General features: G+C 35.9%; 1 protein-coding gene across 1 annotated transcript in view; it reads right to left on the bottom strand.

Annotated features, from left to right (window-relative positions):
- Positions 1 to 2,153: 2,153 nt before the first annotated feature.
- Positions 2,154 to 24,251, bottom strand: part of nol11 (nucleolar protein 11) — a 47,968-nt gene continuing 25,870 nt past the window's right edge. The window contains exons 15-18 of the mRNA XM_056459780.1: positions 24,109 to 24,187; positions 6,924 to 7,016; positions 6,745 to 6,852; positions 2,154 to 2,396 (exon numbers count right to left, since the gene is read on the bottom strand). Of these exons, the coding sequence (XP_056315755.1) occupies positions 2,283 to 2,396; positions 6,745 to 6,852; positions 6,924 to 7,016; positions 24,109 to 24,187 (394 nt within the window). The 3' untranslated portion in view covers positions 2,154 to 2,282. The remainder of the gene's footprint in view (positions 2,397 to 6,744; positions 6,853 to 6,923; positions 7,017 to 24,108; positions 24,188 to 24,251) is intronic.

A 24,251-nucleotide genomic window follows, 5' to 3' on the forward strand; every position in this document is an offset into this window, starting at 1 on the left:
ATTAGTAAATGTCAGGATCTTTTGAAAATCAAGTGTGGTTTACATCCTTGTAAGAATGGTAGTAAATAAAATCTGGAATGCTATCTGAAAACTTCATTTTGTTCTGTTGTAGTTGCTCCAGTGTTAATCATTTCTGAACGAGGACCAATTTATTTATTCCAATGACACCTCTGAAGTTAACCTGCATGATATTCAGATGAACAAAATGTCAGATCAGCCATAATGGAGTTACAGATTTAAACCAACTCTGGTTTTATTTATTTTGTGAGAGAAGCTCTAGATGTGGTTCAGTTTGACAACAATTTGACAGTATAAAGCAGTTGATCGTGACAATTTTTTTTTTGAACAATTACAAAAAAATTAAGCCAAATCATTGAGACCAACATTGCCAAATACCCCATAGGTTTACACCTTTGTATTTCTAGTGACCTAAAATGATTGACTTTGATGCATTTTCAGATTATTTATTACAATAAATTATATGTATATGCAGTCTAGTCTGTACTAGTTTTATACTATTATGGCAACCTTTGCAGTTGTTCAACAAATTTGTGTACAAATAAAACGGAGCTGCTTTTTATTGTATTCTCACTCTGGATCAAATAGGCCAATGTATCAAGTAGCCTAAAATAATTGTAAAAAAAAAAAAAAAAAAAACCTCATTTAATTCACATTTAAATGCAATGTCTGAAAAATATTTTGCCACAAACTGTATGAAAATAAAATAGCATTATAATGCAAGTACAGTCTTTCAACTGAATACCAATATCTTTACCTTGTGGATCATACTGTCTTGTTTAATGGCTGCATATCTTTGGGTCAATGACAGTGTTACACTTGGATGCTAATAACCTCTCGCAGGGTCCCGTTTATTTAATCCCGCCAAATCAAAAGTAATCAAGCTCATCATAGAACATTAATTATGATTCAGGCACAATTTGTTCTTGAATAACTAGCTGCTATTGGCAAAAACACACTGAATAAACGTTTAACTAAAACGCAATCTCAGCTTGCGCAATCTCATTTAGTGAAAGTTTGTTCTTCAGAGCCAGGTGAGCTTATAAATCAGGCTTCAAACAGTGCATGATCAGTTCTCCTTGTGCCTAAACTGTCAAGTTCACACACACGTCAAAATGTTCATTGTGTAGACTCACAGAGGGTTTACGTCATACATTCTTTGACTGGTCACTGTTTTTGTGTTTCTTTAATAAAAGAACAAATTATAGTTCAAAACTAGATTAAAGACCTATCTTTTTAGTAAAGCATACACTTAATGCATCACATAACGGTATGATACATGAATGTGTTCCACGCATCTCGTTTATATACCCTATGAACAGCAGCTACTCTTAATTATTCTCTTTATTCTCTATTACCACCTGGGGATACTCATCCCGAGGCCCCCAGAGACTATGCAGTGTCACTGATGCGATCCAAGACCTGTGAAGAGATGATCCCAAGGTTTCCACAATCCCGGACCATGCCGTATCCTGAGCAGCTGCTGTGGTGGTCATGAAGTAGAGAGCATGTGTCTGATTACTGTGAGACTCCAGGGATAGACGAGTCTTCACTGATGTCCAGCATTCTCCAGCCTCTGGCGCCTAGACAGCAGCTCTGCACAAGATGTTCGCCAATTAAGGAAGTTTTTCCCTCACCACTGACACCACTAGCTTGCATAGTTAGGGACTTGTAGATCTGCGCATCGATGGATTACGGTTCAGTGTTTGAACTGAAACTCTGAAAACTGCACTGACACCGTTTCAATTCACTATAATCTTCTATGTGAGGCTACTTTGATACAATCTACATTGTAAAAGTGCTATACAAATGAGGATGAATTGAACTAAATTAAAATAGACCTTGTCTGTAGGAAAGACGACAAATGATTTCCGTTGTGATTTGGTGTTATATATGAAAAATAAAAATGACTCCACTTTCAAGGGTGGCAGGACAAACCCCCTTATATAATGGTAAGGGAAACACTTAGCAATAAGCAGTACCATAGAAGACCGCAAAGTTGGGTTTCATAGTTTAATTTTGATTTTAGCTCAATGTCAACATTTAAGGAAACTTCAAAACACTAACCAAGTCATTCAAAGATGGCAAGGAAACCAAACTCAATTAGGTGACGGAACAAGACTCAAAAGCAAACATAGTAGAGACTTATGCACAAAAGCTTTATTTCCGAATTTTGGATGATTAAAAATAGACTATTTTCAAAAACAAAAAAATAAGTGAAAAATTTAGTACAGTAAATTTTTTATTCATACTGTGCAGGTCATCTAAAAGAGCTCAATTACTTCTATGGAGTACATGTCAGAATGATCAGTTGATTTAGGCTTTTTGAGTGATTGAAGACTTCCCTCAATTTTGCCTAGTTCAGCATACAGTTTTACCTGAAAAGTGTTACAAGAAACTTTGTTATATATCTGTATAATATATAACACAGCACACACACACACACACACACACAAGAGCTGTCAATCAATTAAAACATTTAAGATCACGATAAATCACGTGATCATGAGTTAACTTGAGATTAATCAGACATTAATTAATTCATTCGATCTGTTCTTAATATACCTTTAATTTAACATTGCATTTTGAAACTGCCACACAGTAAGAAACTGAAACATAGCATTGTTTCTAGGAACGCAAATAAAATAAATTTCTTGGCTGAAGCATATAATGAAGCACTTTGCCGAAAACAGAATACCAAACAATTCTTCTGGGGATTTACCCTCATATATTTTGCTAATTTTTCACCACTGCAAAAATAAGTCAAAATATGCTTTCACTTGTTTTTTTAAAAGACAAAATATCTAAAAAGAATTAATTTAAAATATATATAGGCTATTTTTAATAGAACATTTTTCCCCAGCAGAAAGTAGATCAACCAAACAGAAAGTCCTGTATACAGAAGTAAATCTGTATACAGGACATGTAAATATAAATTAAAATACAGTATTTACTAACATGAACAAACAATGAACTATGCCTGCACAGCATTTATTAATCCATTGTTAAAATCAAAAGCTGTGCTTGTTAATAGACAATGTGTTAACATGAATTACACAAATTTGGCAACAAATATGGATAAATCCTTAAACACATTTTTGTTTGTTCATGTTAGTAAATACATCAACTATATTTCCTGTAATTGTAAAGTGTTTCTATGTAATTTAATGTTCAGCAAAATGCTTTCTTGTCAGCAAAATGGACAAATCAAAGGCTGATAGGTTTTTAGGGGCCAAGCACAGAAGCTGCGTAGGGCACCTATTGTATCCGTTCCGGTTCTTATTGTTATTCTTCCGGCTTCTTCTTTTTCCGCTCTGGGTGACTATGGCAGTCCTATGCACCATTTGCGGCATTTGTGCAAACTTTGGCACACTGATAGAGGACAGTCTGATTTTCAACTACAACAAATTTAGACTCTCCAAATCAAACTTATGTTTTTTTTTTGTTTTTTTTTAACTTTTGAATCAAATGGGCTATAATAATAAAAAAAATTAAAATTTCCTCTGATTCCTTGGCTCAAGCTGATTCAAACGCACCCTATGATGTCATTTTCTGTCATGGAATTTTTTCGTAAATCCTATTTGAACGAACTTGTTCTAGGCTGTTGGTCCCATTTTTACCAAAATTGAACCACATGATCTAGTGAGCATGCTGACCAAACGTTATGGAATTCAAGTTGATTAGACAAACTGTTTTCAATTAACTTGCAAAAAATTTAACGTAGAGCTTGTAAAAATGTACTTATCTCTCTAACGCATTGACGCATCACAAACATGGTCTGAAGTGAGCTGCAGCATTTCGGCACACTGCTCCCTGGTGGTCCAGAGATACAAAAAAATCCTTTTTTGCTTACAACTTCAACCCTTTGTCCAAAATTCAAAAATCGGTCTCCTGCAGAACATGCCGAGTTGAATGATGTCTGATTTTACAGCCATTTTGGTCGTCGACCATTTTTAATTGTCAAAAATTGCCGTATTTTACACATTAGTGTATTGTTATGAAAGGTATGTGTCTTCAGGGCTGTACCCTGAAGGTGGTCAAAAAGTTGTCGCAGCGCCACCTTTGGTCAAATGTTATAAAAATATTTCTAAAAATGCTAATAACTTTTGACTAACTTTGCCTATTGTTATGATACTTGTCTTGATGCATTCCTTGGGTTGTCCTTAGAATACCAATTATGCTTTAACAGAACTTCCTGTCTGCCATTTAGTCTCAAGTCAAAAAACTACTTTATTGAACTCCTGCTGCATCGCTTGGTTGATTTGCACCAAATTTGACTCAGATTATCTTCAGACCATGCTGACAAAAAGCTATGGAATGTGTTAACAGATGTGACAGTTTTTGTTTACTGCACTGACAAATGTGCTGGCATGATACCAAACTACACCTGAGGCTGTATCTCTGCGATAGTTAATGACATCAAATTTTAGGTCTGTCATTGTCAGCTCACACTGACACAACCATAAAAATTTGTTGGCAGTGCCACCTATGGGACAACAATTATGATATGCATTAGCCATTATCAATGAAAATTACAAATTTGATAATAACTTTTGACTGCATATGCTTATTTTGCTGAAAGTCTCAAATTATTTCTTGAGTCATGCCGACAACACAGATACCAATTATACCATAATCTGCCAAAGTTTGTCTGCCATTTTTTTTTTAACTCATCCTAGACCGTTGGTCCAATCTTCACTAAATTTGACACAGATCATCTTCAGACCATGTAGACCAGAAGTTATGGAATTCATGTTGATAGACAAAACTGTTGTCATGTAGCATATGCGCAAACTTGATGTAATGCTGCCAGATGACATTACAAGCTGAATAACTGCTATGGTTTTAAGTATTGAAACCAAACTTAATGTGTGTGATCTAGACCTGACATTGACCAAACTACATCAGTTAGCACCACCTTCTGGGTAAAACTGACAACCCATTAAATTTTATCAATAGGAATCATACACATTTTATCAAATGACATTTGCATAGTTTTGTCTATTGTCATGAGATCATGAGACTGGCCTTGCAGATTTCTTGGATTATACGTAGAACAATTATGTAATTTATTTCCTAATTGACACTGCTTCCTGTCCACCATCTTGAATTAGAAAATCTGTTGTTTTAAACTCTCCATAGATTGTTAGCCCAATTTCCACCAAAATTGACCCAGGCCATGCTGCCAAAAAGTTATAGAACTTTTAGTTGATCATTTTTCCATTTTGAAAGCAAAAACGAGAAAACCAATTATGCATATAGCTGAAACCAGAAGTTTACACACTCTAAAAAAGGAACATAACCATTTTTTTTAAATGTCTGATGGTAAATCATACTAAACGTTTACTATTTTGGGTCCGTTAGGATTACCTAAATCATTTACATTTGCCAGACATGATGAGAGAATTTTTTTAGAGAGAATTTTTTTTTATTAATTTCTAGACAGTCAAAAGTTTACAAACATTTCCTTGGTATTTTTTTAGCTTTGCTTTAAAACTGTATGACTTTGGTCAAATGTTTTGGGTATCCTTCCACAAGCTTCTCACAATAGTTTGCAGGAATTTTGGCCCATTCCTCCTGACAGAATTGGTGTCACTGAGTCAGATTTGTTGGCTGTCTTGCTCGCACAAGCTTTTTCAACTCTTTCTATAGGATTGAGATCAGGGCTTTGTGGTGGCCACTCTAAAACATTCACTCTGTTGTCCTTAAAGCACATTTTAACTACTTTGGCAGTATGCTTAGGGTCATGGTCCTTTTGGAAGACCCATTTGTGGCCAAGTTTTAATTTCCTGGCTGATGTCTTGAGATGTTGCTTCAGTATTTCTACATGTTCTTTCTTCATGATGTCATCTATGCTGTGAAGTGGACCAGTCCCTCCTGCAGCAAAACAGCCCCACAACATGATGCTGCCACCCCCATACTTCACAGTTGGGATGGTGTTCCTAGGCTTGTAAGCTTTCCCCTTTGTTCTCCAAATGTAACACTGGTCACAATGGCCGAACAGTTCAATCTTAGTTCCATCAGACCACAGGACATGTCTGCAAAAATTATTCTTTTTCCCCAGTGTAATTTAGCAAATTGTGATCTGGCTTTTTTGTTGATTCTGGCTTGCTGATTTTCCCATGTTGTCACACAAGGAAGCAGCGTTTTGAGGTTTTCCTTAAATACTATTTTACAGTTGTGCCTCCAATTAACTCAAATGTTGTAAATTAGCCAATCAGAAATTTCCAAATCCTTGACACCATCATCTGAGCTTTTTCAGAGTCATAATAATCTTATTGTATGTAAACTTGTCTTTTAAGAAAAGTTATAACAATTTCTCAAAAAATATCTCTTTCATTATTCTGCTATTAAGCATAACAGAAACAAATTTGATAATCCTAACTTACCTAAAAAAGAAAAAGTTTAGTCACAATAACATCTGACTTTTTTTTTTTTAAATGCTTATGTGCCTTTTTATACAGTGAATGTAAACTTTTGGTTTCAAATGTATGTTCACAGGCCAAAATCAGATCTTAAATACAGTAATTTTGTAATGGGATAATTCACTGGAAGCGCTTGAGTTGGCTTATTGAAAATTAAAAGTCTTTGTGTATATACCCTATTCAATTAATTTCATAATCAGGTGATAATGAGGGACTAGGAAAATCTAGACAGGGACAGCCCTACGCATGCACGCACACACAAACTATCATTTCTCATTGGTAAAAAAACATAATGCCTTACCTGTGATCTTGTGAACTTATGAAGATCCGACACTAAACTTTTGGCTTCTGGTGCCACAGCCAACACTGTGAAATGAGCATCAAGTATCAGGGAAGCCCAGTCTATGATCTTAAAAAAAAAAAAACTTTTAGTCAGATGCAAACTGAATAATAACGGTTTAAAATTTTTTGTTGACTAACCTGAGAAATACTTGGGATACGCAGAGCTCTGATTTGTTTGTGGAGATCTTGAGAATATTTGAGATAAAGGAAATGCAGATACTGTAAAAAGACCTAAAAAAATAAGCATATGCATATTTCATTAGTCATGAAAACAAACACTGATTTATGTTTTTCAAAAGCAAATTTGAAGCTTGTTTCAAGTCGAGCTTTATCATGTGTGCACATAGTACAACAAAATGTCATGTCTCACAGGACCACAGTGCTACATAAAAAAATAATAAAAAAATAAATAAAAATCACAGATATGAATTCATTTTTATTATACAGTGCCTTTACACCTAATTCTCAAAGTTTAACTTAGAATAATACCTATAAATTACAGGAAAAAAATGTTATGCAGAGGATAAAAAGTATATAAAAAATAAAACAAGTCAGACACATTGTAAATATAAAACCAATCAAAAATACAAAAAAAAAAAAAAAAAAAAAAAACCTACAAATCAGCAAATGTATGCCTAATATTATAGAAAAGTGAGTTCCCGAGTTAGAGTAAGTGAAGAAAAAGCCCAGTCAGCCCACACAGAAAAGAGAAGGAAACTGTTAAAAAGACCAGAATCAGAGGAACGGAAATCACGCCAATGAGTACACAGTTAAATGTTCTAAAATATATTGAGAACCCAAACCATGCAAGGCCTTACATGTAAACATTACGACTTCAAAATCAACACGAAAACATGTGAATGTGATGGGTTCAATCGTTTTGGTCCCTGTTAGAATTGTAGGAGCTGAATTTTAGACATACTGCAGTCTATTTATGGTGCATTTTGAAATGCCTTCAAGTAAAGCACTGCAGTAGTCATTGCGTGAAAAATCAAACTGTAAATCTACACTGCTGAAAAAAATAAAGGGAACACTTAAACACAAATGTAACTCCAAGTCAATTACATTTGTGAAATCAAACTGCCCACTTAGGAAGCAATACTGATTGACAATTAATTTCACATGCTGTTATACAAATTGAACAGACAACAGGTGGAAATTTTAGGCTATTAGCAAGACACCCTCAATAAAGCAGTGATTCTGCAGTCGGTGACCACAAACCACTTCTCATTTCCTATGCTTTCAGGCTGATGTTATGGTCACTTTTGAATGCTGGTGGTGCCATCACGCTAGTTGTAGCATGAGACTGAGTCTACAACCCACACAAGTGACTGAGGTAGTGCAGCTCATCCAGGCTGGCACAATGCGAGTGGCAAGAAGGTTTGCTGTGTCTATCAGCGCAGTGTCCAGAGCATGGAGGTGCTAACCAGGAGACAGGCCAGTACATCAGGAGACGTATAGGAGGGCAACAATCCATAGCAGGACCACTACCTCTGTCTTTGTGCAAGGAGAAACAGGGGGAGCACTGCCAGAGCCCTGCAAAATGACCTCCAGCGGGCCACAAATGTGCATGTGTCTGCTAAAAAGCTCAGAAACAGACTCAATGAGGGTGGTATGAGGGCCCAACGTCCACAGGTCGGGGGTTGTGCTTACAGCCCAACACCGTGCAGGACATATGGCAATGGCCAGAGAACACCAAGATTGGCAATTTCGCCACTGGCACCCTGTGCTCTTCACAGATGAAATCACGTTCACACAAGCATGTGACAGAGGTGACAAAGTCTGGAAACACAGTGGAGAATATTCTGCTACCTGCAACATCCTCCAGCATGATCGGTTTGGCTGTGGGTCAGTAATGTTCTGGGGTGGCATTTCTTCTGACAGCCCTCCATGTGCTCGCCAGAAGTAGCCTGAATGCCATTAGGTACCCTTGTGAGACCACATGCCAGTGCGGTTGGCCCTGGGTTCCTCATAATGCAAGACAACGCTAGACATCATGTGGCTAGAGCATGTCAACAATGTCTGCAAAAAAAATAAAAATAAAAATGCTATGGACTGGCCTGCCCTTTCCCCAGACTTGAATGCAATTGAGCATATCTGAGACATCATGTTTCACTCCATCCACCAATGCCTTGTTGCAACACAGACTGTCCAGGAGTTGGCTGATGCTTTAGTCCAGGTCTGGGAGGAGATCCCTTAGAAGACCATCTGCTACCTCATCAGGAGCATGCCCAGGCATTGTAGGGAGGTCACACATGCCTGTGGAGTCCACACACACTACTGAGCCTCATTTAGATTTATTTTAAGCACATTGCATCAAAGTTGAATCAGACTGCAGTGTTTTTCCACTTTTGATTTTGATTGTGACCCCAAATTCAGACCTTCATGGGTTAACAAATTTTATTTCTATTGATAATTTTTGTGTGATTTTGTTGCCAGCATACTCAACTAGGTACCGAACTAAGTATTTAATAAGAATATTTCATTCATTGAGATCTAGGATGTGTTATTTTAGTGTTCCCTTTATTTTTTTGAACAGAGCATTTTCCGCCCTTGTAAAAGACAGCATGGGATAGATACAAGCAAACTTCTTGAGATTAAAAATTAAGTTTTAACAATGTACAAAACATGGTGGTCAAATTTTTGGTGGTTGTCAAATATAACCTCCAAATTCTTTAGATTAGATTGGAAATCTATGACAAAGCCAAATGTTTGGCTTTACATAATTGGTGGGATGAACTAATAAGCATAACGTCTGATGATATTTAGGGAAAGAAAGTTTTGGGACATTCATTTCTCTCTCATAGATGCACTGTTTCAGGAAAGAAAAGGCTAAACAGTCACTAGATTTTGAGTGAATGTACCCTTGAGTGTCATCTGCATAACAGTGGTAGTTACAGTCAAGAAATCCAAGAAGATGACCAAGTAGTGAAATGCATATTGAGAAAAATAATGGACTTAAGATTGATTCATGGCGTACACCAAATTTGACTGAACCAATATTGGACTTGTGTCCACACTGATGGTGACAAATTGCATGCAGTTTGAGAGGTATGACTTGAACTACTTAGGTGCAGTCTCAATGCCAAACAGATTCCATCTGAGATTGTAAGAGTGGTTCACAGTCCCGAAGGCCACACTAAGGCCAAGAATGATCAAAATTGACAGGCAATCGGCATCTGCAGCAGCAAGCAAATCATTAGTTACATTCACTAACACTGTGTGCTGACATTTGCAGAAGGCAGATTGAAAAGGCTCAAATAAATTTAATGTTAAGTACCACTTTAGTTTAAAAGCCACAATGTGAATTTTGGCTAAAAATGGAAGATTTGAGATTGTCAGGGTTGGTATTGATCATTTTTGGAATGAGTGTATTTGAAGCAATTTCGAGAGACTTATTATCAATACTCAAAACTATGTTGGCCATATAGTTAAAACAAGCTTTAAACTGGTGGGTTGGAACAGGATTGACTATAGAGGTGGTAGCCTTCATTTTTACCCAGAGAAATGAAATTCACAGTAGAAGATTTTAGGAGAGGGACTCCAGAAAATTTTATTGATCTGAAAGTGGGTTTCACAGAAGCAGCAGTCATATTGATACCACTTCGAGCTTTCTCCAACTTAGAACTGAAGAAATCAAGAAACCAATAACAACAATTAACATTATTGGTATGTTGACAAGCATTTACTTTCTGCATTTTGTTAGTGACATAAAACAATAGCTTGGGGTTACTTTGATTACTTGTAATTATCCGAGAGAAGTCCAGAGACCTGATGGATGTCAACTCTGTTTTATGATCAATCAAGAGGTTCTTTCACACCAGGTGATGCACATTCAGACCAGAAAGACACCACCTGTGCTCCAACTTATGACAAGCTGCCTTCTTAGATGGCAGTTCATTCTTCTATCATGGAATGGCGCAAACATAGGATACAGATGGAGGTTTTCACAGATCGAGGTGCATGAGACCAAAGTGGAGAAAAGAGCAGAGTTAAGGATAAGAAACCTTATCCTCAGAGTGAGATGGAAAGCGACAGGTTAGAGAGAACTCAATAGGTGGATCAATTTCTATCCAATTATTCTATAAATAATTTATAGTATGTTTAGATGGCATTTTTGTAAATGGCAGGTCCATAGTAAAAAGAATGACCGAATGATCAGACAAACCGATGATTACAGAGGTAGGTATTGATAAAAATGAACTATTGTAACCATTACATCCAGGGTGTGACCTTTGCTATGGGTAGAAAAGTCCACAATTTTTTTTTTCAAACTAAAACAATCAAATAAAGATAAAAAGGTCCCTTGTTATTGCAGAGTCTATTTTTGTCAATGTGAATGTTAAAGTCCCCAAGGATAAGTATTCTCTCAAAGTTGAGGCCCAACATGGACAGCAAATCATCAAATTCTGAGAAGAAAGCTTCATTTGACTTAGGAGGTCTATTCATTAAATTCATTAAATAGAAGTCCATCAGACTGGGTGACATATAAACAATACTGGACGCAGGTGGAATTTTAAAACCTCTACGTACTAACATACTGGAGTGGTAATCTAACTATACATACATACTAGAAAAAGTTACCTATACACATAACCCAAGACAGAATATACAAAAACTTTATGTAAAACAGAAACAATATCGTACAAGATACGGTGCAAAAGTATTGTAGAGGGTATTTTAGGTTGAAAAACAAAGTAGTGCAACATGATTTTTGATACATTCACAAGTACACATTGTTTACCTTGAGTCCTTATAAGATGGAGTTTAGGAAAAGTATAGAGTTTCTGCAGGTGGTTTTGTCAGACTTACCTGTGTGAAGTACTCAAAAATGCTAAATGTTTTTCTAGAAATATTAAGTGATTATAACAGTGTCTGGTACATAGAGAGATAAATGTGTTTTCTACAGGTCAAGCTCACCTACCTATATGAGGCATGATCAAAATTGGATAATGTTTTGAGGTTTCCATGCGGTGTGTGTGGTATAATGGGGAGAAGAATGAATGTTGGGAAGACGATTGAAATTGAGAGCTCAAACAGCTTGTGGAACAAAGCTATTGAATAGTCTTACTGAGTGGCGTCTAATACTCTGGAACCTTTCTCCTGATGGAAAGAGTTGGAAAATACTGTGGAATGGATGGGTGGAGTCTTTTACAATACTGGTAGAAAAATGGGGAAAAAAGTCCTTAGTGGAGGGGAGAGGGGCACAAATGGTTTTCTGAGCTGGGTTCACTGTCCGTTGAACAGTCCCATACCAGACAGTAATATTGTTTAATGGATCAAGTGGATATGGTTCAAGTGGAAAGTGTAGGCGTTGTGCCTTTGTGCAGAGACATGATGTTAGTAGTCCAGGTGAGAGGTGTGATGTGCACCTGGTGGAATTTAGTGCTGCTGACTCTCCACATTTAAGCTGTTGATGATCAGTGTTGCGTGGTCAACAGAGTTTCTCCTGAAATCCATCACATATTCCTTTTTATTTCCCACTTTGAGAGACGGGCTGTTAGGGCCACATGATTCAGCCAGCTGGGCCACTTCCTCTCTGTTGTGCATTTCATAGTTGTTGCTGTTGAAACCTACCTTTGTTGGGTCTTCATCAAACTTGATGATGTGGTTGGAGCTGAAGATGGCAGAGCAATCATGAAACAGCAGTGATGATAGTAGCGCGCTGAGCACAAAGGCTTGTGGGGTACCTGTGCTCAGTGTGGTAGTGCTCAAGGTGTGATCACTAATGACACAGACTGACTGAGGTCTTGCAGTTAAAATGTCCAGGATCATGTTGTAGAGAGAGGTGTTAAAGACCAGCAGGTTGAGTTCATTAATGAGCTGTTATGGAATAATTGCCTTGAATGCTGAACTAAAGTCAACGAACAGCATTCTAATATAGGAGTCTTTATTTTGTAGGTGGGTAAAAGCCAGGTGGAGCGTGAGGAAAATGGCATCATCTGTGGAGCAGATGGACAATTGTTTGGACAATATGCTAACTGGAGCGGATTGATTGTGTTGGGAAGTCTGGTCTTGGTATTGTGCATGACTAACCTCTCAAAGCACATCATCATGATTGAGTCAGTGATGTGCAGGACACAGGTGAATTCTTTGGTACTAGTATTATTGTTTTAGACTTCAGACATGCAAGGATGACTGCCTGTCTCAGTGAGATGTTGACCACATTTGTTAGGATATCTGTCAGGTGTGCAACAGTCTTTCAGTACATGGGTTAATCCTAAATATGGTCTTCCTCACTTCGGCTGGAGACAGACAGAGCACCTAGTCATTGGGAGGTGAGTAGTTTTTGTGCAAGTGTGTCATTCTGCATTTCAAACCATGAATAAAAGTCATTGAGTCCTCCTGGGAGGAACGGGTCACCATCACACGCCTGTTTCAGGGACTTTTAGTAAGTTAAGTACTGAATGGCTTCTGTCTGTGAAATAATTATAGATAATTTGAGCACATGGTTGGCATACATACAAAAGTACACATATGGTGTACAAAAGTAAAGTATTTTGGTCATTTTATTACTGAGTTCTTGACTGATGATGATGATGATCTTAAAATGCCACATTGTATGATGTATATACAGGCTAACATACCTTGATGCAAATTTAGCTTCTGTACTGATAAGGTGAAAGTATTATTGTTCAAAGCATACTGTACGTCACTTTACACTGCTCATTTGTGGTTTAACCATAAAGCATCTAGCCTAGAAAAGCTCCACGTTGCTTATAATGATGCTTTGAGAAATTTATTAAGAAGATCTAGGTGGACTTCCGGTTCCGGGGCGCATGGAGAAGGCTGCTCGTGTCTAGGCTCCAACAATCCTCCAAATAATTTAATACAATCGATCCTCAGATTTAATGATTACCTGTCAAAAAGTGTTTTCAAGAGATTCAAGAATACGTTAAGCCTTGATAATGCCAAAAAACCCGAAAAAAGAAGGCAAAATACAAGAAGAAATCGACAACGTCCACGGCAAAGCTGGCAACGCAGAGAAGCTGAGGCAAGTTGTCAATAAAGGTGGCACAACTTCTCCTAATAATCAAGACATTATGGACGCTATAACAGCTTTAAATGCCTCAGTCAATCAAAAATTCGACACCTTTACACAAACGATTGCAGAATTACGTACGACACTGACAACTAACACAGAAAAAATTGCATCGATTGAAGAGGCTTGCACTGACTACGAGGTACGCCTGTCAGCAGTACAAAAGCAGTGTGCAGAACTGGTGGATGAATGCAAACGCCTCAGAGAAAAAAGCGATGATCTCGAATCCCGCTCCAGGCGTAATAACATTCGACTTGTGGGAATTGCTGAAAAGGAAGAAAGCGGTAGACCCACCGAATTCATCGCGGAACTTCTCCCAAAACTGCTGGGCCCAGAAAACTTCATCAAACCAATACAGGTAGATCGAGCACACAGAGCGCAGCGAAGATTGAAGGATGATCGGCCGAGAGCATTTGTCATCAGATTACATCACTTCCAAACGAAAGAATTAATCATGAAGTTGGCTAGAGAGAAACCCCTGGAATACAAAGGATCAAAAGTGCATATCTTTCCAGACTTGACGACAGAGGTGTTAAAGCAGAGATCTCGATTTGCCGAAGTCAAAAAGACATGCAAGATTAATGGCATCAGACATGGATTCCTTTTTCCAGCATCATTCATCTTAAACACAAAAAATGGCGAAAGTAAAACATTTGATTCACCAGAGAAAGCAAGCTCCTACCTGTCGTGTGTGGTGAACAACTGATCAGCGAATTAAAATAAGAAACACGAATGTGCAAATCTTAAATAAACATAAATAACGTTGACAATGACATTGTATGTTCTGGTGAAATAAGAGGATCATATCGAATATAATTTTTGTTCTTTAATTGTTCGGAGGAATACGAGTTTGTATGGTTTTTTCCTTTTTTTTTTTTTTTTTTTCTTCTTTGCTTCTCTCAATAAGGAATACGGAAGATTACGTTGCTTCGGTGGTGAGTTATCCAGCAGTAACGTGGAACTAAGTCATCAGACGTTAGATGTGGGGAGGGGGGAAATTGGGGTGTTCATCTTTGTATTTTCCTGCTTTGTCAGTTGTTCTTGGGAAGGGGTTACACTTAAAGTTCTTGAGAAAGGCCTATTGATTTATGTTAACTTTAGTTGGACGCCAAGATGGAGATTTTTACTTGAAAACCCAGAATAGTTCAAACAGTCAGAGAAAATGTAGTAAGGCTTTTAACCTGGAATGTCAGAGGCATGAATCACCCAGTGAAAAGACGTAAAGTTTATAATAATATAAGCAAGCTACGCGCCGAAATCATATTTCTGCAGGAGACTCATATAAAACAGACTGCTAAGGCACTTCTTAATCCTCATTGGGCAGCTCAAATATATCAATCAAATTTTTCTAACAAAACTAGGGGAGTGGCGATTATAATAAAGAAAAATGTTCCATTTATACATAAACAGACAATATCTGATAAATATGGCAGATACATAATTGTGCGTGGAGAAATAAACGCAGTCCCTATTACATTGGTTAATTTGTATGGTCCAAATTACGACGACCCTTCTTTCTTCAATAAACTCTTAGTTAAAATACCTGATGCGGCTTTACAAAATATAATTATTGGGGGAGATTTTAATTGTGTCATTGACCCGATAAAAGATACACGGCCTAGTCGTACCTTTAAAAGCAAGTCTGCAGCTACGTTAAATAATTATTTTAGGAATATTAATATGGTTCATATCTGGAGGCATTTAAATCCATATTATCGAGAATATTCATTTTATTCTTCAGTGCATAAATCCTACTCTAGAATAGATCTTTTTGTTGTAGATTCCAACTTAATAAAAATGGCTACATCCTCCCAATATCACAATAGATTAATTTCAGATCATGCCCCATTGTCGCTAGATTTAAAACTAAAGTTGGAAAAAGAAACGTACTGTTGGAAATTCGATAACTCGCTTTTAAATGATAAAATTTTTTGTAATTATATAACTGAAAAAAATTGGATATTTTTTATCTGAAAATGATAATGGCAGCGTTAATGAATCTGTATTATGGGATTCGATGAAAGCTGTAATTAGAGGTGAGATAATCTCCTTTCAAAGTAGAAAGAACAAAGAAGATAAAAAGAGATTAAATGAAATAGATGATCAGATTACTAAATTAGAAGAAAACTATAAAACTAACTTATGTTCAAAGACATTGAAGAAAATAGTAGCATTGAGAAGTGAATATAATTCTATTCTTTCCAAAACAATTGTTAAACAAATTAATCAAATTAAACAACGTCAATTTGAACTAAGTGAGAAGCCTCAAAAACTTTTAGCTCGTCAACTAAAGCAAGCTCAAACAAAAAAAGCCATTTATAAAATTCAAGCTGAAAACGAGGAAACGATAACCGACCCTAAAAAAATAAATGAAAGCTTTGCAGAATTTTACAAAGAGGTCTATACATCTAATGGAAACACGGACATAAGTGAAATAAACAAGTTTTTAAGTAATATTAATCTTCCTCAAATAAGTAAAGAAGCAGCTGAAACATTAGAGAAAGATATCACCCTTAATGAGTTGAATGAAGTAGTGAAAAATCTCCCGATTAATAAGTGCTCAGGCCCCGACGGATTTAGTGCAGAATATTAAAAAAGATTCTAGGTCCAATCTTTCTCCGCGTGATTAATTACTCATTTTCTCAATCGATACTCCCCCCAACGCTTTACAACGCTACTATATCACTAATACAAAACCCGGACGAGACAAAATGAAAGTGACATCATATCGCCCCAATCTCAATTATCCCAATCGAGACAAAAATCCTTAGTAAAGTCTTAGCCAATAGATTACAACAATATATATGTTCGGTCATAAACCACGACCAAACTGGATTTATGCCAAATAGACACATACATTCAAATTTAAGATGTCTTTTTAATATAATATATACGAAACATACAACTAAAGCATGTGTAATTTCATTAGATGCTCAACGTGCATTCGATCAAATTGAATAGTCTTATATGTTTGCAACTTTATCTAGATTTGGATTCGGAGACAAATTTGTTCAGTGGGTTAAAATGTTATATGCCAATCCAAAAGCTTCAATCCTCACAAACTCTACACTATCACCTTCATTTCCATTGTATAGAGGAACACGCCAAGACTGTCCCCTATCCCCTTATCTTTTTGCCTTAGCTATAGAACCATTGGCTGCAAGTATCAGACAGAATAGTCAAATCTCCCCTATTTTAATTAATAATAGACCCCAATATATATCATTATATGCAGACGACGTGCTTCTATATATGACAAAACCGGAATTGTCCATTCCAACCCTTCTAAATTTATTAAGAGTCATTCAAAAAATTGTCAGATTTTACAATAAATTGGGACAAAAGTGAGTTAATGCCCCTTACGGAGGATAATGATATAAATTTTTTACAATCCACTCCATTTAAAATAACTCATAATTCATTTAAACATTTAGGAATTAATATTACAAAAAAGGCAGAGGCTTTGTTAAAATCCAATTGGCATGTCAAATTAAATCAGTTAAAAGATAATATAAAATTTTGGATGACTTTACCAATTTCTATGGTAGGAAAAATTAACGCAATTAAGATGGTAACACTTCCCCGATTCTTATATTTATTTTTGTCCATTCCAGTTTTTATTCCAGTTAAACTATTCACAAAATTAGATTCCATAATAACTTCATTTATATGGAATTATAAAACTGTTAGGATACCTAAAAAACACTTATGTAAATCTAAAGTAAAAGGAGGATTCAACCTTCCTTCGTTCAAACATTATTATTGGGCTGCAAATTTACAGTCCCTTGCTTGGTGGAGACATACTCCAGAAGACATTAAAGAAATACCAGAATGGGTTTTACTAGAAAGAATCTCCTGTAAGGCAAAATCATTGAGAGCTTTACTGAATAGTCCATTAAAAGTTGAATCAAAAATGTACACAGATAATTTTGCGATAAATAACTCTCTTAAGATTTGGAAACAGATTAAACTATCCCTCGGTCTCCCAAATACTTATTTGAATTCCCCAATAAGTTCAAACCATGCCTTTATTCCTGGAACTCAAGACAAAACATTTTCACGTTGGAAAGAAAAAGGATTAGTATAAATAAGAGATTTATATGTTGACAATAAATTTGGCTCATTTAGTCAGTTAAAATCAAAATATAATCTTCAATCCTCTGAGTTTTTCAGATATTTACAAATAAGGGATTTTACTAGGAAAAATTTTCATGGTTTTGAAAATATACCCATACACCAGACACTTGAAAATATAACAAAACACAGCCCAATAGAAAAAGGTATGGTCTCTTTTTTCTATAACTTATTACTGGATGAGGTTAACTCAAACACTGACAAATTAGGAAAGAGTGGGGAAAAAGAGCTAAATACAGTAATATCAGATGAGTCATGGGAAGATTATCTTTCCAAATTCATGATTGCTCTATCAACACGAGACACAGACTGATTCAATTTAAAGTTGTCCACAGACTGCTTATTCTAAAGTGAAATTAAATAAGATTTTTTCCAAATCCTTCCTCATTGTGCAACAAATGTAAAAACTCTGAAGGTACACTGGCTCACTCATTCTGGTCATGCCATAAAATTAGTTCATTTGGCAGAGCATTTTTTATTTTATATCTGAAGTCTACGGGATAAGTCTGTCACCAGATCCAAAATTGGGCATTTTCGGAAACACCTCAGAAATAGGAGATAAATATATATCACAGGCAGTATCTTTGTGTATGATATTAGCAAAGAAAATAATTTTACCAAATTGGAAGTCAGATTATGTGCTGTTTTCGAAATTTGGGTTAGAAGCTTAAGTTTCGTGTTGCCCATAGAGGAAATGCGATATGGGATGACAAACAAACTAAACACATTTTTAAAAATCTGGAGCCCAATTATGTTCTACATCAGTAATGCTAACTTGTAAATCTTTATAAGTGAGATTGGTCTGGATTAAGTCTAATTGTGGAGCCTATGCATTTCTCTGTAAATTATTTTTGTTTCGTATTTAATTCTATTTATTTTCTTATGCTTTCTGGATGATGTTGTATTATGTTGTGTCTGACTATTTGTGTATTTTGAAATGGCCTTTGTAACCCCCCCTTATTTATTATTAGTATTATTATTATTATTATTTTTATGTTTTTTTGTTCTGTTTATGTTGTTGATTATTTCTTATGCTAAAAACAATAAAAAGACTATTAAAAAAAAAAAAAAAAGAAGAAGATCTAGGTGGTATACTGCAAGTGAAATGTTTAGGATGTCTATTTGCATCTTTGCATTGATTTAACATGTAAATCACTCACACATGATGTTTCATTTGCGTCTGGTGTGAATCCACCGTGAGAGAAAAAGCACAGTTCAATGCACACTCAATGTGTTGAAGCAGTTCCCTCATCAAGCACTCTGAAATACAGCTGTCACTAAAAAGTACCAGTACTAATAAAATGAAATATCATATCATTTTGAGTCAAGGTATTGCATTACCATTTTAGTATTGGTATATTGTGCAACACTACTTTGAATAGAATAAAATTTAACTAAAAGCACATTCACAGAACTGTATCTTATGAAAAGCACCAGTTTATGGACACAAATCTAAAATTTGTTTAAAAAACCTAATTTGCACTCAAATAAATGCTGCCAAAAAATGACAAATTGGGACAGATTAGATATTATTGTTCTCTTTTGCCTATAATACAAAACTTAAGATTATCAATGACCGTGTAAATCAGTCTCTCTTATTCATGAAGTTTATAAAAGCTCAGCTGGTAAAAACACATTTACACATTTTAAAAGCATTTTCACACCTGTATCTAGCATTGTTCAAGTGTGATCAGATTGACGAAAACACAATGCTAAATACCAGGTGTTAACAGTAATTACAATAGTCGAATGGCCCTATTAACTCACTACTGTAGTCAAAGTGCTTGATGAGGGAACTGCTTCAGCACATTGAGTGTGCATTGAACTGTGCTTTTTCTCTCACGGTGGGTTCACACCAGACGCAAATGAAACGTCATGTGAGTGATTTACATGTTAAGTCAATGCAAAGATGCAAATAGACATCATGCAATGCGAATTAAGAGTTTGTGTGGTGTGAATTGAAAGTTTTGCACATTTGACACACATATCCCTTGAGTTGGAAAATCTGAACTCTGTTGGACATGTCATGCTAACCAATCAGAAGCTTGCTCCCGTAGGGATGTAATTATGACGTGGCGAATCTGAAAATGGAGGAGAAAAATGTCATGGCGGTATGCGGGCATCCAGAGTTTTAAGACTGTAGCTCTATTTTTTTTTATCAAAACAGGAATAAACAGGATCTTGCTTGGAAGTGAGTGAAAAGGCCAGAAAATCTGGTAAATACTGTACTTAATATTTATATTTGTATATTACATATTGAGACTGCAAGCAAAAGCCAGCTAATTAGGATTATTGACCATACCGTTATTTTTCAACTACTTTCCCACTAATGGGTAGACGTTTATTCAGAGAAAGTGAATAGAAATAGAAGAGAAAGAAATGGAAGAGTTTGAGGAATAAAAATTTGAAAGTGAGGAGAAAGGAGATGGAGAAAGTGGGTCAGCAGCAGGGTCAGTGTATGTTTGCCAGTAAAGTAACACAACAGGGCATATATTTGTTGTTTGTTTTAGGAATAAAAAGTCTAAATTAATTTCTCTGTGACAGATGTAATGTGAAATGTGTATAATGTGTGATTATTCTATATTTTGGTAACACTTTACGGGTCCTATAATATGCATTAAATAATGCTTAAGTAATGCGCATATAATCATGAGAAAAAGCTTAAGCATATAGTAACGATTACTGCATGAGCAACAAATGAACATTCTATATGACTCATAAATTAACTCTATAAATTGGTAATAGTTAAATGTATTAAATCTCTAACAATGTTTAGCTAATGATTTGGAAAGGTATCAATATGTAGAGAACAGGAAGTTATACTACATAACTATGAGTTATTGTGGCAATTAATATGAATACATTGTACATTTTATTGAGAAATTAATACATTTTTATATTATTTTATAACATATGTTAATATAATTATTATAGTATGTTCATTTGTTGCTCATGCAGTAATCATTGCTTACGACAAGGACATTCGCACCATCAAGGGGTGCATCAAAGGCACAGATAGGTACACGTTATGTCACACCATCTCTAAACATTTCATTCTAAACAACGTTGAGCGTTATGGACACTGTTCGGTGTAAGGCGTTTGATCTTGTTGCTTTGGAATTTATAGAAGGCAAAACGCGCAGTATGGCGTATCCGGTGAGCAACTCCTCGCATTCCTCAAGTTTGCTTAAGATAAAAAAAAACAAGCGTTCTAAAGAATGGCTATATTTTACAAGCAAGAATTCTGACACAGCAACATGCAGCAAATTATTTGCCTTAATCTAAATAAGACATTATTATTATACGAGTTACTTTTTGAATGTTCCTTTCATGATCCCATTTTACAATAATATAGCACTAAGATCGATTAACAATATAGGGATCAACTGCGTAACCACGCTATTAATGTTTTCTCCAGAGTTTCATGTAATTCGGGTGGTTAATTTGCAGTTCGGTAGTTTAACTTTTATTCAGGAACATTTCATTCATGTTCCTGTGACAAACTGAACTATTGGATGCAAATATGAAGAACTGGTGGAAGAGTGTTGTTTAATGGAATTTGACACCACACACTAACTGGAAAGAAAAATCTGAAAAATCTCCACGATGCAGCAGTGTTCTGCTTAATTTGGAACCACTGGAGCCCAAACAATAGTTGTTGTTTTTTTAAATAGAGACTGCAATCTCTGCAGGGAATGAACCACACCTTTTCTCCTTTCCCCTCTCCCGCACTTTGTCCCTCACTTTTCCCTCTTCCAAGCAAGATCCTTTTTATTCCAGCATGTAAATAGTTGTATATGTTTTTTTTTTGTATACAGTGTTATATTTTTATTATTTGAATTTAATTCTATAAATAAATGTTCTCTAAAATAACCAAAGTTTTGATGTTATTTTGTACTGAAGGATAGCATTTTTTATTGTTAGGCTTTGTTAACATTTACTATTAAATACAGACATAAAGGGTTTCTTTTTCTGAGGAGTTAAAAGCCATATGTGCACAAGAGAAGAGTTGATGGGCTGCTCTCAGCAACCTGCCTGTTATCGAGCATGGGTGTATGTAAAGTGTAGAGAGCTCTGAAATGTATGAACTGTGTGTTCGTGCTCTGAAACATTTGCCTAGTCGACGGTCAAGGCCAACTGTCAAGAGAAGATACCAGAAAGAGGAACATCTGGTTGCTGAATGGTCAAACTGTCAAGATGACACCATATAAGTCAATAGGGTTGAGATTAGATAAAGACAGTATAAAGGCATGGAGGAGAGCCCAAATAGAGCAGAGCTGAATTGAAATTACACCTCTCCTGCGCAGAACTTGTACTCTCTAACTTCTTGCACTCAAAATAAAACTTCTTAATTTTCAACTCAGATCTCCGTCAATTTTTGAACATGCAATGGACCATTGTCCTACAGTACACAACATAGTAAATCATAATTTATAATTGTAACTTAACTTTTATAGACTACAATAAGTAGAATACACATGGCAATCATTTGTACATTCATTCTAATTATATCCTACAACAACTAATAATATGGTAACAAATTTTTTTTTCTGTGATTGGACAAGTTTTTTTGTTTATTGTAACGAGAATGCAACCACATTTATCTTTAAAATTAGGACACAGATACTGAAACTTGAGCAAAATAAAAATAATAGAAAGACTATTAAGTCAAGGATTAAAAAAATGCAATATCTACAAGACAATTTGAAAAGATTATTATTTACAGAATATAAATGCTGTGAATATTTACAAGAGCTAAACAAAAAGGACATAAATGGCACAGGATACAATAACCAAAAACTACTCTGTTGGTTGCCAAGGGACTGCTGACCCAAATGGCCTCTCTGGCAGAGTTGTTGCCTGCAACCCGCCCAAGACTCTGCAGAGAGTCCTCTGCCCCCTCATGGCAGGTGTCTTTGCAGATCTCCTCATAAAATTGTAGAGGACTCAAGTCGCTTTTCAGCCTTCTAAAGCACAAAGCACAGCTTCTCTCAATAAAATCCATGTCAGCCATTTTGCGACAAAACTTTTTTGCCAGGCAGACAGAACCCCTGCCCATGATGCAAATCAGCGTCTATGGTGAAGTGGTTCACGCACAAATGAAGTGAATTTGAAATGCAAACGAAGCGAATTTGACATGGGAATGAAACGAGTAAACTTAAAATGTTCACGCGACTATTTGCGGGTGAATAGTGTGATTTATTCGCACTATGTCTGGTGTGAACGGCATCAAATTCACTGTCCTGCAATGTCATCCATTCGTGGTCACTGTGCAGGTCAGGGTATTCTGTTGATAAAAATGCCTCCACTTCCACACAGCTCGCAGAACTGCAAAACAACTGTTCTCAGCATTGCTCTCCATCTTATAACGCAAAATTACCCATTATGATGCGTGTATGCGCAAGGAGAATGCTACGAACTTCCAGTCGGCAGCTGATGTAAATAAACAGTCACATTTGGACAACTTTGAAATTATATGATTTGAATCTATTTTACCTGCTCTAACGTCTTCGAACTAATACTGCTGTCGATCAGCACCACCTCCTGGACTGATTATTTAAAAAAAAATGCAATCTAATTTGTTGGAAAACAACTGCTGTGAGGCATTTTCCCTCGTTGTCAGACGGCATCTTATGCCGTTTAAATGAAGCCTCGTCATTGCTAAAGTGAACATTTTCTCTTTCGTTCAAACATATTACAAACCAAAACAAATGTAATTCACCAAAATACTGGACACACACAGCCTACTGTACTGTCTCACTGACACGTTGATTGAATAAGTGTCACAAATTGAAAAGTGACATTTTTTGAAAAAAAAAAAAAAAAAAAAAAAAAAAAAACACCATACTGAAATACAAAAAATTGCATTGTAACTATAAATACTACACAAACTAACTAAATGAAACAAACCACTCCCAATTAGAATCAACGTGCAAATCAGCCAGAATAGAATCAGTAACATACTTTTATTGGTAATTTTTGGAAATTGCATGGCTTACATACCTGCTAGTTTCATGCAAGTAATATGGTTTGCCCTTTATAATGTGAGGCATTGTTTGTGTCGGTGTGCGCTCGCATGTTTGCATTAAAGACCATCCAACAATCATTTGGAAGACAAAAATCGAAACGTATTTGTCAGATACTCACCATGACCTGCAAAACTGTGAGATCTTTTAGATGTAGTAGCAGAGACTTGTCACTGTATGCTGTCTGCAGAACATCATTTCTATTTAACAGGTTAAAGAAAACATGAGACCAGAAAAGCAAATGAAACTTAACAGAAAAAAAGC

The sequence above is a fragment of the Danio aesculapii genome, chromosome 6 (assembly GCF_903798145.1).
Source record: "Danio aesculapii chromosome 6, fDanAes4.1, whole genome shotgun sequence".
Lineage (NCBI taxonomy): Eukaryota > Metazoa > Chordata > Actinopteri > Cypriniformes > Danionidae > Danio > Danio aesculapii.